This window comes from Oncorhynchus mykiss, chromosome 9 (genome assembly GCF_013265735.2).
Source record: "Oncorhynchus mykiss isolate Arlee chromosome 9, USDA_OmykA_1.1, whole genome shotgun sequence".
NCBI lineage: Eukaryota > Metazoa > Chordata > Actinopteri > Salmoniformes > Salmonidae > Oncorhynchus > Oncorhynchus mykiss.
Window position 1 is genome coordinate 39,433,009 of NC_048573.1, and position 17,500 is coordinate 39,450,508.

The 17,500-nt window shown below is 42.6% G+C and overlaps 1 protein-coding gene across 1 annotated transcript in view; it reads right to left on the bottom strand.

Moving 5' to 3' along the window:
• The window catches only part of LOC110531166 (voltage-dependent L-type calcium channel subunit beta-3), a 28,650-nt gene extending 17,159 nt beyond the window's left edge, over positions 1 to 11,491 (bottom strand). The window contains exons 1-2 of the mRNA XM_036987948.1: positions 11,123 to 11,491; positions 8,800 to 8,892 (exon numbers count right to left, since the gene is read on the bottom strand). Of these exons, the coding sequence (XP_036843843.1) occupies positions 8,800 to 8,892; positions 11,123 to 11,203 (174 nt within the window). The 5' untranslated portion in view covers positions 11,204 to 11,491. The remainder of the gene's footprint in view (positions 1 to 8,799; positions 8,893 to 11,122) is intronic.
• Between the last annotated feature and the right edge of the window lie 6,009 nt (positions 11,492 to 17,500).

Below are 17,500 nucleotides of genomic sequence, written 5' to 3' on the forward strand. Positions count from 1 at the left end.
ATACCAGGAGCTGTGCGAGGCCCGCCACGTCTGTTGACTCATCCAGCTGTAACACATATAACACACTGGCTTGTATGCGAAGCAGTAAAGGTTTCAAAACATCTCCTGCCATGTCACTGATGTGTCATGAGACATTGTCTGATTCGTTTTTTTGGCCTTTTCCCCCCAGCATTGTCCCAGCCATGTCCACGGCAGCAGGAAGAATGAATTCCTCCACAATAGTATGGGGCATGCCTGTCCTAGCCACTCGGTAGCTCACCATATAAGATGATTCTAGCCCCTTCTTATTAATGGTATCTGTTGCTTTTAAACATGTCTTACTACGAGAAAGTAATCTTAATTCTCGCTCAAAAAACTCCCTTGGCTTTTTTTTTCTAAATGTCTGCGCAAGAGTGAAGGTTTCATCGAGTTGTGAGATAGTACTTTTGCAAATTTAACACACCGTGGCTGAGGAAAGGCACTACTCTCAAAATAAGTGAACCCCAAATCAATGTAGTTCTCATCATATTTGCACCTCTTCGATGGTCCAACGTCCCTGTCTGTTGTTTGGTGCTTTCCCAGGTAAGGAGGCAGTAGCTCTTCAGCTGCATCAGATTCACAACTGTCAGTGTCCATGCTAGCTGGGCTAACAACAAATGTAGAATTACTGATGCTAGCATTGGATGTGTTCGTGGAAGCAGAACAACTTCTGTCGTCGACAGGTGCAGGTGTAGTACTGCTGGTAGTAGCAGTACTACCAGTAGATGTCACGCTCGTCGTAATGAGTAGACCAAGGCGCAGCGTGAGTGGAGTTCCACATATTTTTTATAAATCGAAACTCAATAAACAAAAACATTAAAGCACAAACTAAATGTGACGCTACTGGTGTGCATTCAGGCAACTAAATGTAGACAAGATCCCACGAATAACAATGGGAAATGGCTACCTAAATATGATCCCCAATGAGAGACAACAATAAACAGCTGCCTGTGATTGGGAACCATTTCAGGCCACCATAGAAATACATTTCACCTAGACGACCGTGGATCATCGCCGGAGGCTCCAGACCGTGGATCATTGCCAGAGGAACCGGACCATAGATCGTTGCAGGAGGCTCTGGACTGAGAACCCCTGCCGAAGGCTCTGGACCGCAGACCGTCGCTTGAGGCTCCGGACCGCCAACCGTTGCTGGAGGCTCCGGACCGCCAACTGTAGACCGTCTCAGGAGGTTCTGGGCCGTAGACCGTCTCAGGAGGTTCTGGACTGTAGACCGTCTCAGGAGGTTCCGGACTGTAGACCGTCTCAGGAAGTTCCGGACCGTAGACTGTCTCAGGAGGTTCTGGACTGTAGACCGTCTCAGGAGGTTCCGGACTGTAGACCGTCTCAGGAGGTTCCGGACTGTGGACCGTCGCTGGAGGTTCCGGACTGTGAAACGTTGCCGGAAGCTCTGGACTGGAAACTGTTGCCGGAAGCTCTGGACTGGGAACTGTCGCCGGAAGCTCTGGACTGGGAACTGTCGCCGGAAGCTCTGGACTGGGAACTGTCGCCGGAAGCTCTGGACTGTGGAGGCGCATTGGAGGCCTGATGCGTGGTGCCGGCACTGGTGGTACCGGGCTGGTGCCACACACCTCAGGGCGAGTGTGGGGAGGAGGCACAGGACGTACTGGACTGTGGAGGCGCACTGGAGGCCAGGTGCGTGGGACAGGTACAGGTGGCACCGGGCTGATGACAGGCCCCTCAGGGCGAGTGCGAGGAAGAGGCACAGGACGTACTGGACTGTGGAGGCGCACTTTAGGCCTGATGTGTGGGACCGGTACAGGTGGCACCGGGCTGATGACACGCACCTCAGGGCGAGTGCTGGCAGGAGGCACAGGATGCACTGGACTGTGGAGGCGCACTGGAGGTCTAGAGCGCAGAGCTGGCACAACCCTTGTTGTGGAAACTGGATGCTCACTCCAGCCCGGCAAGTGCAGGAAGCTGGCACAGGACGCACTAGGCTGTGAAGGCGCACTGGCGACACAGTGCGTAGAACCGCTGCAGGATATCCTGGACCGAGGAGACGTACTGGAGACCAGGAGCGCTGAACCGGCACAATCCGTCCTGGCTGAATGCCCACTCTAGCCCGGCAACTGCGGGATGCTGGAACAGAGCGCACCGGGCTGTGAATGCGCACTGGAGACACCGTGCGCATCACCGCATAACACGGTGCCAAACCGGTCACACGCTACCCACGGTAAGCATGGGGAGTTGGCTCAGGTCTAAACCCTGAATCCACCAATTTCCCCGTGTGCCTCCCCCCTCCAATTTTTTTGGGGCTGCCTCTCGCCCCAAACAACACAGAGAATAAACAGCTTACTATGGTCAGGGTGTGACAGTAGAGCTGTTATGTGTCTCTAAGGGCCTTACTTTTTTGAACCATTTATCCATTTTCGAGCAAATGGAATGAGCAGCAGCTACGTTTGGCTACATACATACCGTTAGTGGAATTCCCGTGACGAGTAATGGTTAATGTGATTGGATGTTCATTATTTGACTAGGCTACCTGTATTTGACATTGTGTTGTTATTTCGATGAACACTAGATGGTTTAATTTGATTTTTTGGCAGTGAAACGAGGCTATTCAGGCAAGAAAAAAAACTCACCCAAATGTATGGCCCCGTTGGAAAATATAAATGGACTGTTTTTTGTATGTTTATTTGGTGTACCCAGACGGCATTGCTTACCCCATTTTGGGAATACCTGATCTGGAAGAATTCAGAGGATGTGACAAATAAACTCGAACCGGGAGAATGTTTACTGGTTGCTCAGGAGGTAAAGGGGAAGTCAGATGTGTGGAATAAATTTGACTAGTTGTGGAAAATACTGGAGATCTAGAAAAAGAAGGTAAGGAGCCAGCACTGCGTACATCTTGTGTGCCAAACAGGTGCCGTTAGATTACAATATCATTTCTCTGGCCTTTTGGAACAATGTAAATACTAGAGAGTCTGTTGTAAAAAAAAAATTGTTTTTGCCTTTTTGCCTTTATTACAGCAAAGACTAAAACCAGTCGGCATTCATTCATGAATGCAATTTCCAACATGGAACGGTTTATTTTTTGTTTGTGCTAATTTTTCAAGGGTCACTTTGTTATTTTATTTAAAACTAAAATGCTTGAATGCATGTCAAATCGTGAGCGACTGGTATGCTGTGTGTTAATTAAGTTACAGCCCTATTCTAAAATTGACTTTAAAAATATGTTCCTCAGCAATCTACACACAATACCCCATAATGACAAAGAAAACATGTTTTTAGACATTTTTGCTCATTTATAAAAAAGAAAAAAAGAAACAGAAATACCTTATTTACATGAGTATTCAGACCATTTGCTATTGGACTTAAATTTAACTCAGGTGCATCCTATTTTCAATGATCATCCTTGAGATGTTTTTACAACTTGATTGGAGTCAACCTGTGGTATATTCAATTGATTGACATGATTTGGAAAGGCACACACTTGTCTATATATAAGGTTGCACAGTTGACAGTGCATGTCAGAGCAAAGAACAAGCAATGAGGTTGAAGGAATTGTCCGTAGAGCTCCAAAACAGGATTGTGTTGAGGCACAGATCTGGGGAAGGGTACCAAAAAATGTCTGCAGCATTGAAGGTCCCCAAGAACACAGTGGCCTCCATCATTCTTAAATAGAAGACATTTGGAACCACCAAGACTCTTCCGAGAGCTGGCCGCCCAGCCAAACTGAGCAATCGGGGGAGAAGGGCCTTGGTCAGGGAGGTGACCAAGAACCCAATGGTCACTCTGACAGAGCCATAGACTTCTTCTGTGGCGATAAGAGAACCTTCCAGAAGGACAACCATTTCTGCAGCACTCCACCAATCAAGCCTTTATGGTAGAGTCACCAGATGGAAGCCACTCCTCAGTAAAATACACATGACAGCCCGCTTGGAGTTTGACAAAAAGCACCTAAAGACTCTCAGACCATGAGAAACAAGATTCTCTGGTCTGATGAAACCAAGATTGAACTCTTTGGCCTGAATTCCACGTGTCACGTCTGGAGGAAATCTGGCACCATCCCTATGGTGAAGCATGGCGGTGGCAGCATCATGCTGTGGGGATGTTTTTCAGCGGCATGGACTGGGAGACAAGTCAGGATCGAGGCAAAGATTAACGGAGCAAAGTACAGAGAGATTCTTGATGAAAATCTGCTCCAGATCGCTCCGGACCTCAGACTGGGGCAAAGGTTCACCTTCCAACAGGACAACAATCCTAAGCGCACAGACAAGACAACGCAGGAGTGGCTTCGGGACAAGTCTCTGAATGTCCTTGAGTGGCTTGAACCCGATCAAACATCTCTGGAGAGACCTGAAGATAGCTGTGCTGTAACGCTCCCCATCCAACCGGACAGAGCTTGAGAGGATCTGCAGAAAGAAATGAGAGAAACTCCTCAAATACACGTGTGCCAAGCTTGCAGTGTCATACTCAAGAAGACCCGAGGCTGTAATCGCTGCCAAAGGTTCTTCAACAAAGTACTGAGTAAAGGATCTGAATACTTATGTAAATGTGATATTTCCGTTTGCTTTGTCATTATGGGGTATTGTGTGTAGATTGATGAGGGAAAATAACAATTGAATCAATTTTAGAATAAGGCTGTAACGTAACAAAATGTGGAAAAAGTCAAGGGGTCTGAATACTTTCTGAATGGACTGTAAAAGCCAGGCACGTTTAACATTTCGGTCATTGATTATAGACCCAATTAAGTTGGGGTTTCCTCTCTCCCCACTTTTCTTCTACAATTAGGAAACGGGCTGTTTTTTCACCTCCTAACTCCGCTGCTGCCTCCACTGCATTGTTCTCAACGCTGAAATGCAGGTTAACTTTGCTATTATGCACATAGCAACATAGTCTAGGAAAAGACGACAACTCAACAGTGCACTGATCTGCTTCAGAACCGCGGACAGCGACCGCTAACCAACATGGGAGAAAGCGCATCTGTTATAAAATAATATAATTTGTATTAGTGTTGCACCATTGTTCCTAAATAATATAGCCATATACAATTTCAGTAGCACATCTTAGAGTGGACTGTCCCATCCCCACGGCCACCACAATGGATCAGTCCATTCAGAAAGGCACCAATCAGACAGGTGTACACCATTATATTTTTTTCTTTTTTTACTACTGCTCACTAAAGAAATCTCGGTCGACCAACAGCCTATCGACCAAACAATTGACCAGTCCACTAAATGGGGTCAACCCTACATCACACACACACACACACACACACACACACACACACACACACACACGCGCGCGCAGGCACACACGCATGCAGGCACATGAATGATGATGACTGGTTCCAATATTCCAAGCACGACGCCGGAAGGTGTAAATGCAAACTGGGTACATCTACTTTAGTTGTAAAACGGGTGATTAAGTAAAGGCAAGTTGCTCCTTTAACAGTCAACGAGGCGTACATACACTCATAGATCACAGACCACAGCCCCAACAATCACTACCAATGAAGGTCTGATCTGAAATTATCTGAAATAGGCAACTCATAGGAAGCATCATTTTAATGAATGTGGTACTTGGATTTAATGGGAAGAATGAAGAGGAAGAATAAGAAGTAAAAGAGAGAAACAGGGAAGAGAGGGAAACAGAACGACTAGGGGGCTTCACAGAGAAATAGAGATGTGAAGGGAATGAAAAAGAGAAAAGGATGTAGAGAGATGTGAAGGAGGGGGAGAGAGAACGTTGAAGACATAAAGAGCAGGGGAGATGAGGAGGAGAACGGCTGACAGGAACAGAGGACATGGAGAGACAATGAGGAGAGGAGGGGAAGAGACAGAGAGAGGAAGAGATGGTGATAGCTCTTGGGGGAGTCTGTGTACTTACTCAGTGTGGTGATAGAGCCAGCCTGTCCTTCCTCTAGGCTACATGTTGTATATGGTCATACTGGACTGTGCTCCTTCCCCGAACCAGGGAGGACATGCACTGGAATATACTCCTTTGACACCCTCTCTTCCTCCTTCTACCTCTCTCTCTCTCTCTCTCTCTCTCTCTCTCTCTCTCTCACTCTCTCCCTCACACCAATCACATACGCACAGACCTTCTGCTAAGAGCTAAAGTACGTCACTTGATGAAATCCACCTTCCTCTTTCTCTCTCATCTCTCTCTCTCTCTCTCTCTCTCTCTCTCGCTATCTCTCTCTCCCTCTCTTGCCTTCAATCCGTTCCTGTCTTCTCAGTCCTGTAGTCAGAGGAAAACTTGATCATGTCTCATCAAGTCAAGCTACTCGTGTTAACATAGCCCTTCCCTTCACTCACACACTGTCACTACAGCATCTGAGAATGGGAACAGATCAGTATTTAACTTCACAGCATTATAAACACGATTTCTACCACAGCTATGTTCATGAGGCTGTTGTGAATGTATATTACTACTATCAGGGTGTGTATATTTCACATAGTGTACATTGTACTTGTGGAAACACATTCCAACAGTATATTGTGTTCTACTGTCTGCAGTAATGAGTCATACTGCTACGCTATGGGTGGAGCCCCTATCCATCCCTATTACAAGGAAAACATATTTAAACAAAGAAAGTACAAAGTACCTGTCTTGTTTAAGGCATTTTCCGTTCTTTTGGTAGCCTTTTCCTGCAGTCAATGACCAAAAGCGTCCTCTTTGGCCTCATGGGTGGAATGTTATTCCTATTTTTCATAATTTCATCCTTAATAAAGATTTTTTTTTTTTTAATCTGATGAAAATCTGGTGTTTCTATGGCAGGTTTTGTTATATTTCAGTCTTCTGTGATGTATATAATGTGTAATGTTGGAATGCAAACTCTAAATGGAATACATTTCAAGTCTATATATGACATGGTACAGGTGTCTTTTTAAAAAAAAACCATAACCATGTGTGTGAGGTGTATACTTTTGTTTCAAAGTAGATTTGTTTAAGACTACCCAGAAACACTCTGTGTGACCCTGTTTTAGCACACTGAGGTAAAGGCTTAATAATTTGTAATATTATGGTATTATCAAGTGCTAATAAGTAGCTACAACAACCCAGCAATCCACCAAATACAGAGACACTCACGCACACACACACACACACACACACACACACACACGCAAAACCTCAATGAAATGAGAGGGAACAATACAACTGTATCTGTATAGATGTAAGGTGCGAAGCTGGTGAGATATAGAAGGTTAAACACACCACCTCACCCTGGATCTGAAAAAGAGTCCAATTCATATTGAAGACCCTGCGATATTCTCAGGGATTACGAAAGTTTTCACTGAGCCACTAATCGGTATAACTAATGTCCCCTCCTAAATAAAATGTCTGTTTCAGCCATTTCTCCTCCATCCCTCCTTCCCTGGCTCGCGCCAACGCTTCTGACAACTAGCTACATTTCTCACTCTGTCTTCATACTTATTTCTTTATACTGTTCTCAGTGCATGTTTCAGTCATGCCTTTTTTGACAGATACTCCGGTGACTGATTGAGTGGATTCGTCTTTACTTCTGTGCACAAAGAAAGAAGGTAAAAAAATATATAAAGAAACACGAGGCACAAACCAGAGAGGATAAAGGGGGGTCATATGGATTGTAAAACCTGTGTTAAAACCAAGAGGCCTTAAGAAGAACAAGACCTAAACCAAGCACCCAGTGTACCAGCGCTCAGAAACATTAGCCTCTCCCTGTTAACTGGTGTCTGGTACACATACACATTATTCCATTTGCCAAGGGGTGTAAGAATCCACCCCAGGCTTTTTGGCATTCCCTTTGCTCCCATAATCATGGGGAAGAAGAGGCCTCTGACTCACAGCGTTGTTGTCAGTCTTGGACTCATGCAGTGTAACCTGATTGAAGCTCTTTGATTTCTCCACATAGAGCTTCTACAGGGGCTCAGAGGTCCCCTCTACTGGGCCAGACGCTACACTGCAGCCGCCTGGATGGTTACTGCACTGACACGCTTACCAAGTCCAATTCATCTGCAGATACAGAGCATGGAGAACATACATCAAACATACATCAAGCATACAGAATGAAGAAAAAAAAACACTTCCTGAATTCACGGCAGGACATTATTAGGGGAAAAGAGACCCAAAAAGGTTCTGTTAAGCGTGGTGACAAATCTAAATTCAAGGGCAGTGTTATCTTAACCTAATTTCTCTCTCCCTTTTTTTCAGCAGCTATTGAGATTCTCTTAAATAACATCACATCTGCACCCCTTGCCACTCGCGCTTGCTTGACCTGAAAGCATGAATTAACCACTGAGGCTGGGATGGGATTTTCATGTAACAAACTGCTGCTACAAATCCAACACTGCCCTCCACTGGAAATGTTAAGAATTACATTCAAATGTTTTACCAGTAAAAGCTCATTCAACCACAGGAGGTTGGTGGCACCTTCATTGGGGAGGAGGGCTCATAGTAATGGCTGGAACGGAATCAATGGAATGGTATCAAACTCATCAAACACCTGGTGTCCCTGTTTTTGGTACCATTCCATTCACTCCATTCCATACGTTATTATGAGCCCTCCTCCCCTCAGCAGCCTATTGTGAATTAAACCAAATAAAACGCCTCATAGTAAAGACATCGCAGTGATTGGTTACTATAAGATTGAGAATAAAACCAAGGCAACGGTCACTTTCAAAAACCTAAACCGAAAAGTATCTCGACACCCTTTCCGTTAGTGCTTGTGGAATGTGGTATGACAGTGTTGAATTGACACAAGATCCTTGGTTATGCCATTCACACTGCACACTGACCATGGCAACAGGAGCTAGTGAAGGACTCTAAAGTTACCTGTCTTTTGATGAAGCTGGAGGTGGTGTCTGAGGACGTGCTGCCATCCGAACGTTTGAACCGACTTTTCCTCTTAGGCAACTTCCTGGGCAGCTGTTGCAGAGGAGAGAGGGGTGAGAAAGGAAAGGAAGAGAGAGGAGGCAACGAGAGATGAGACAGGAATCAGAATGACATAAAACGACAGGGGGAAAGAAGGGGTGTAAAGTAAGATGAGGACAAAGTTTTAAAAAGAGAGAGGGGCATTAAGAACAAAGAGAATTAAGAGGAAAGCGAGAGAAATTATAATAAAGGATGAAAGAGAGTGAGAAATGAGAAAAGAAGAGAAAATGGGTAGAGAGGGGAAGAGAGGGGAAGAGAGTCAACGGTACAAGATATTAGGCTTTGGCAGCATTATAACAAACCTTGCTGTTGCTTCACCCTGCTAGCATTCACCAGTGTTATGGCTGCAATGCAGAGCTATAGATTGGTCATTTTTACCTAGCCTAGTACCCTTTCCTGAAACGAGTGGCTTTAATATATATGTTATATCATGTACATGTTTACTCATGTATTTCTATAGATAGAACAAGAACAAGTCAAGTGCATTGTCAAATCTTCAAATAGCTCAATTTCTCAAATCCTATTACAAGGTATGATAGATCAATGTCTAAAACAAACTATTCTTCTGGCTGGATATATGGGTCGTTCCACCAATTCGGTGCATCTTAAGAGGTTTGATTTTTAAAAAAAAGACTATATTAAGTGCCTATTAAGTGTCAAATTAAGTAACAGGGATGACCATTTGTTCCCCTTGTGACAGGGAATCTTGTTGTGTGCAACAGGAAGTGGCAATTGTTATGCTCAACCAGGTCAGTTTTCCACCACATTTGACTATTAGATGTTCATTGCTCCTTCAGATTTTATTTTTTTTAAAGAATAGTTTCAACATATTAAAATGAGAGTTCAGTTCACGTAACAGGGTTAACCTAAAAACAAGAGACAGGTTTTTTTTTTTTTACCTTAAAATGAATCACTAATTACATTGAATACATTTTAATCTTCAGAAATGACTTTGTCAAAGCAACGTAATAATTGGGGCTTTTCAACTAAACTTAGATAAACGTTGGGGATAAGTGGTTTAGAATCTTCCTACAAGTCACTGAGGGACAAATCAAAATGCTGAATTTGGGCACTGTAGCAAGTCTTTATTCATATTCAAAATCAGAATTTCTGAAACATGTCCATGTGGACCATATTAAAGTGAATTTCATTTAATATGAGGTTTTTAAAGTACAATACGTGTGCACAATTTCTACCTAAAATATCAAAGGGACACAAAAGGTACTCATTTCGTGGAATGACCCACATGTAATGACTGTCTGGATAATAATGCGTGTCTAGTAGTGGATGATATTTCTCAAACCATTGATTAAATGTATTTATTGGGGACAAAGGCTGACGCAGAACTGTAAATAGTCATGAACCATGTAGGCAATTGGGCACACCTTGTTCTGGACTACCCTGTGAGTGCGAGCTTAGCATTTTCTTGGTAGATAAGTTTATTATAATTTTGTTGTTGGGGGGGTGGGGGGGGGGGGGGGGGGGGGTGGACATGCATTCACAATACAGAATATGGACAGACGTACAGCCAGCCAGCCCACTGTAGATCTATACGAATCCACCACTCAATAAAGTCTCGTTGGATTGGATTTAGCTCCCACCCAACGGTTACTTTGATGCCAAAACCTAATGCTAGAGTGCCTTTGCAATTGCGTTTTAATAAAAGCTCTGAAATAAGTAGGCTACAGGTGAGCCAATCTACTCGAACAAGAAGTGCTTGATATTCACGGTTTCTTACCCGCCACAGATGAAACGTTAAAACAGTTAAATATAAGACACGTGATATCTGTTTTTGGTTGAGTATAACGCATTGTACGCAGATCTTAAGCAGGAAATGCATTCAAATAAATAATAAAACACCATTGCACAATACATATTGAAAATCAGAAGAATAGAGGCCTGAATTGCGGTTAGAAATCAGAGTGAGTGAAGAACACACTTCAGCAATAAACATTGTAGACCTATCAATCATCTTATCGACTTTCTTTATAACGACAATTAAATAGCCTAGATAACCGATCGAATTAAACGGATAACATAATCCCATCGTGTGGCATAGCCTTTTGCTTATTTTCACCAATCGGCAGTTTCAAAACGATATTCCACTGGCGTAGGTAGAAACTATTGCCAAGGCTGTACGCTTTCATTTCAACAACAAGTAGCAAAACGTTAACCATTTTCAAGCTCTACTTTGCTGAGAGCTATCTAAAAAGAAGAGACCTACCTGAAAATTGTGAGACTGTGAGCCTGTTTCGACACCAGGCAGTGGGTCTGCGGACGATTTGGACATTTTGACTTGCACCATCTAATTGAGAGCGCAGGGAGGCGGGATGCACACAGACATCGGTTATTGGAAAAAACGCTGATACCAACATTACATCTATGTGCAGTGGAAGAGGGAGGGTGTACCGTAGTAGAATAGGGTGAGGGTGTGGGGCGAGAGAGCTACGTGGATATATGATAAACAAAATATATTTTCTGCATCAAGGAAGGAAAAATATATCACTATAAAAAAATATATCGAGTCAAGATGTATACTATACTAGCCGATGAGCTCTCATTTGCCCTCGATAGAGTATCCCTGTATATTTGCGTCGCATCCTCTCTCTCTCTCTCTCTCTCTCTCTCTCTCTCTCTCTCTCTCGCTCTCTCTCTCTCTCTCTCTATCTCCCTCTTTCATTCTGTCTCTCTCTGTGCTCGCTATGAAAGGGTCTCACAGAAGGCTGCTCAATTGGCATAACAGCTAATCCGTGCAGAAATGAAATGATTCTGTTTTTCAAGTTGGTATTATAAAATGTGGGTCATTCGTTTGAGCAAATGTTATTTTTTAATAAATAACAACAGAAATATTGTTTTAGTACTATTTCAATTATGTGTGCTAAATAAAAGTAAAGGATTAGTGTTTCCTACTGAATATGATTCGTGGTTGAGTGATGTGTTTCATCATTTGGAATACCATGTAAACTATAGTTATATATTATAGGCCAAGTGGATACTGGGGACAGGTGTAACATATTTGAGATTTTTCTATTTCTGTTTGAGTTAGAGGTATTCAAATTTACCATGATAACATTCATCTATTGGTAGAATTTCGAGTAGGCCCACATTAGTCGAGGTTCGTGGTAACCATACAATGGGTCAGTTGTAGCACTTTCTTTAATGGTAAAAATGAAGGCGTATTGTCATCTCCTCTTAAATTAATATATTGATTAATACACAATCTAAAAATATATAATATTTTCTTCAGTTGGTCATAATATTCCTATATGTTTTTTCTTCCGTAAATTTTAGAGTAACCTATGTCAAAAGCCGCAGGTAGCCTAAATAAGGCCTACTAACGACATACTGAAGTTGTCTGCGTGAATTCATTGTGCCCTGTACCGCCGCACAAACATTCAGCACCATGGACAGCGCCACGATCAAACCAGAGAGGATTTCAGCACCACCGGTCGCCGGTCAGCGCCGCACCTATATTACCGCGCCCAGCCCACCTCACTGCTCGTAATAAGTATACACAGCTCACCTGTGCTGAGGTTTGTTCTAGTGGTCTGCTTATTGGTCTGCTTATCGTGGACAGATTTTTACGGGAGTAAACCCTCTCACTGTGCCTCTTCTTCTCGGGTGTGGCTCTGTGCAGGAGGAAGGATTGGAGGAGGAAGGAGGATTGCCATGATCTTTGCTATTGCTCCCTTTCCCCTCATTTGGAATAGTTCACGTTTAGAAAATAAATGGAAGATAATGGCAGCTACTGCTTCTTTGGCATCCATTGGATTCGTGCTAAACTGTGGTCCTTAGTTAGGCTATCATGTACATTACAATACCATTTACTGGAACCATTATTAAGTCCCAGTTGAGACCAAAGTATATTTTCCAAGGCAGCCCTGCATGGTAAGACCAAGCAATTACAACTACACTATGAAACAAAGACAAATGACATAAAGAATGTCAATAACAGCTTTGGAGCACCTTCAATGAAATCTTGGGGGAAAAATGTGAAAAAGGCGAAAAAAGGGCGAACTCCATCATTCATTGAATCAGATGACTCATTCATCACAAAACCCACTGATATTGCCAACTACTTTAATGCTTTTTTCATTGGTAAGATTGGAAAACTTAGGGATGACATGCCAGTAACAAACACTGACACGACACATCCAAGTACTGTATATCTGACCAAGAATTGTCATTTAGAATTCCGCTAAGTGAGTGTGGAAGAGGCAAACAAATTATAGTTTTCTATCAACAATGACAAGCTTGGATGTAAAATTACTGAGTATAAAATCAGATGATATTGCCATATTTTCAATTTAAGCCTACTAGAAAGTGTGTGCCCTAAGAATAGTAAAGCCCCCTTTAATTAATGGCTGAAATAGCCGACCAATCAGCCTGTTACCAACCTTTGGTAAAGTTTTGAAAAAAATGGTGTTTGACCACATACAATGCTATTTTACAGTAAACAAGTTGACAACAGACTTTCAGCATGCTTATAAGGAAGGACATTCAACAAGCACAGCACTTACACAAATGGCTGATGATTCAATGTGGCTTTTGACTTTATCGATCATAGTCTGCTGCTGTAAAAACGCATGTGTTATTGTCACGCCCTGACCTTAGAGGTTTTTATGTCTCCATTTTGGTTTGGTCAGGGTGTGATTTGGGTGGGCATTCTATGTTCTTTTTTCTATGTTTTTGTATTTCTTTGTTTTGGCCGGGTATGGTTCTCAATCAGGGACTGCTGTCTATCGTTGTCTCTGATTGGGAACCATACTTAGGTAGCTTTTTCCCACATGGTTTTTGTGGGTAGTTACAGTGCCTTGCGAAAGTATTCGGCCCCCTTGAACTTTGCGACCTTTTGCCACATTTCAGGCTTCAAACATAAAGATATAAAACTGTATTTTTTTGTGAAGAATCAACAACAAGTGGGACACAATCATGAAGTGGAACGACATTTATTGGATATTTCAAACTTTTTTAACAAATCAAAAACTGAAAAATTGGGCTTGCAAAATTATTCAGCCCCCTTAAGTTAATACTTTGTAGCGCCACCGTTTGCTGCGATTACAGCTGTAAGTCGCTTGGGGTATGTCTCTATCAGTTTTGCACATCGAGAGACTGACATTTTTTCCCATTCCTCCTTGCAAAACAGCTCGAGCTCAGTGAGGTTGGATGGAGAGCCTTTGTGAACAGCAGTTTTCAGTTCTTTCCACAGATTCTCGATTGGATTCAGGTCTGGACTTTGACTTGGCCATTCTAACACCTGGATATGTTTATTTTTGAACCATTCCATTGAAGATTTTGCCTTATGTTTTGGATCATTGTCTTGTTAGAAGACAAATCTCCGTCCCAGTCTCAGGTCTTTTGCAGACTCCATCAGGTTTTCTTCCAGAATGGTCCTGTATTTGGATCCATCCATCTTCCCATCAATTTTAACCATCTTCCCTGTCCCTGCTGAAGAAAAGCAGGCCCAAACCATGATGCTGCCACCACCATGTTTGACAGTGTGGATGGTGTGTTCAGGGTGATTTGCTGTGTTGCTTTTACGCCAAACATAACGTTTTGCATTGTTGCCAAAAAGTTCAATTTTGGTTTCATCTGACCAGAGCACCTTCTTCCACATGTTTGGTGTGTCTCCCAGGTGGCTTGTGGCAAACTTTAAACAACACTTTTTATGGATATCTTTAAGAAATGGCTTTCTTCTTGCCACTCTTCCATAAAGGCCAGATTTGTGCAATATACGACTGATTGTTGTCCTATGGACAGAGTCTCCCACCTCAGCTGTAGATCTCTGCAGTTCATCCAGAGTGATCATGGGCCTCTTGGCTGCATCTCTGATCAGTCTTCTCCTTGTATGAGTTGAAAGTTTAGAGGGACGGCCAGGTCTTGGTAGATTTGCAGTGGTCTGATACTCCTTCCATTTCAATATTATCGCTTGCACAGTGCTTCCTGGGATGTTTAAAGCTTGGGAAATCTTTTTGTATCCAAATACGGCTTTAAACTTCTTCACAACAGTATCTCGGACCTGCCTGGTGTGTTCCTTGTTCTTCATGATGCTCTCTGCGCTTTTAACGGACCTCTGAGACTATCACAGTGCAGGTGCATTTATACGGAGACTTGATTACACACAGGTGGATTGTATTTATCATCATTAGTCATTTAGGTCAACATTGGATCATTCAGAGATCCTCACTGAACTTCTGGAGAGAGTTTGCTGCACTGAAAGTAAAGGGGCTGAATAATTTTGCACGCCCAATTTTTCAGTTTTTGATTTGTTAAAAAAGTTTGAAATATCCAATAAATGTCGTTCCACTTCATGATTGTGTCCCACTTGTTGTTGATTCTTCACAAAAAAATACAGTTTTATATCTTTATGTTTGAAGCCTGAAATGTGGCAAAAGGTCGTAAAGCCGAATACTTTCGCAAGGCACTGTATTTTCTGTTTAGTGTTTTGCACCTTACAGGACTGTTTCGGTCATTCGCGTTGTTATTTTTGTTTAGTGTTCAGTGAAAATAAAAAGTCATGAACACTTACCACGCTGCGCTTTGGTCCGATTCCTCTTCAGACGATGAAAACTGTGACAGTTATGGCTTTACATCCCCTGCTATGTTGTGGATAAATAGTTACCTGTCTAACAGAACACAGAGGGTGTTCTTTAATGGAAGCCTCTCCTCTCTTTACTAACGGCATGCCACTGGCTTTGACTAAAGTATGTGGATGACAGAACACTGCATGTCAGCTACAACAGTGACCAAAATGACTGAAACACTTAACACTTAACAGCTGCCGTTAGTTTCAGAATGGGTGGCAAGGATTAAGTTAGTCCTGTCACGTTCTGACCAAAGTTATTGTGTTAATTGTTTGTTTTAGTTGGTCAGGACGTGAGTTGGGTGGGCATTCTATGTTTTGTATGTCTAGGTTGTTTTTCTGTGTTGGGCCTAGTATCAGAAGCAGGTGTCATTAGTTGTCTCTGATTGAGAATCATACTTAGGTAGCCTGGGTTTCACTGTTTGTTTGTGGGTGATTGTTTCCTGTATTTGTGTTTTCTGCACCAGTTAGGACTGTTTTGGTTTTGCCACGTTTATTGTTTTGTATTCTGTTCATGTTTAGTTTCTCTTATTAAAAAAAACATGAACTCTAACCACGCTGCGTTTTGGTCCGCCTCTTCTTCCCAGGAAGAAAGTCGTTACAAGTCCTAAATATTTCAAAAACTAAAAGCATTGTATTTGGGACAAATCATTCACTAAACCCTAAACCTCAACTAAATATTGTAATAAATAATGTGGAAATTGAGCAAGTTGAGGTGACTAAACTGCTTGGATTAACCCTGGATTGTAAACTGTCATGGTCAAAACATATTGATACAACAGTAGCTAAGATGGGGAGAAGTGTGTCCATAATAAAGTGTTGCTCTACCTTCTTAACAGTACTATCAACAAGGCAGGTCCTACAGGCCCTAGTTTTGATGCACCTGGACTACTGTTCAGTCGTGTGGTCAGGTGCCACAAAGAGGGACTTGGCTCAGAACAGGGCAGTACGGCTGGCCCTTGGATGTACACAGAGAGCAAACAATAATATGCATGTCAATCTCTCCTGGCTCAAAGTGGAGGAGAGATTGACTTCATCATTACTTGTATATGTGAGAGGTATTGATATGTTGAAAGCACCGAGCTGTCTGTTTAAACAACTAACACACAGCTCGGACACCCATGCATACCCCACAAGACATGCCACCAGAGGTCTCTTCACTGTCCCCAAGTCCAGAACAGATTATGGGAGGCACACAGTACTACATAGAGCCATGACTACATGGAATTACAGTATATTCCACATCAGGTAACTGATGCAAGCAATAGAATCAGATTTAAAAACATGAAAATACACTTCATGGAACAACGGGGACTGTGCAGTAACACAAACATAGGCACATGTATACACACACATGATAACATACGCACTATACACACACGCACACATGGATTTTGTGTTGTAGATATGTGGTAGTGGAGTAGGGGCCTGAGGGCACACACTTAGTGTGTTGTGAAATCTATTTGGAATGTTCTGTAATGTTTAAAAATTGTGAAACTGCCTTAATGTTTCTGGACCTCAGGAAGAGTAGTCACCTCTTTGGTAGCAGCTAATGGGGATCCATGATAAATACCAATACAAATAAATACAATTACACAATCAAGGCAGGAGCATAGGAAACACACACAAACACAATAAAAACAATCACATTCCTCACTGAAACGATCCTCTATCAACAATTTGATTCGACAGAAAGGCACCAACGCGTCCAACTGTAGGATATTCTGAAGATTGTTCCATAAGTGAGGTGAGAAGAAACTAAAAGATGTTTGAATACATCTTTGACCTGCAGCACCATCTAGCAGCGATGAGTAGAAAGTGATTCTTCTGTAGCAACTTCTAAAACCAATTGGTTCGCTTCAACAGAGAGAGAGAGAGAGAGAGAGAGAGAGAGAGAGAGAGATAAAGAGAGAGAGATAAAGAGAGAGAGAGATAAAGAGAGAGAGATAAAGAGAGAGAGAGATAAAGAGAGAGAGAGATAAAGAGATTGAGAGAGTAAGTTGATTAGAATTTATTTGG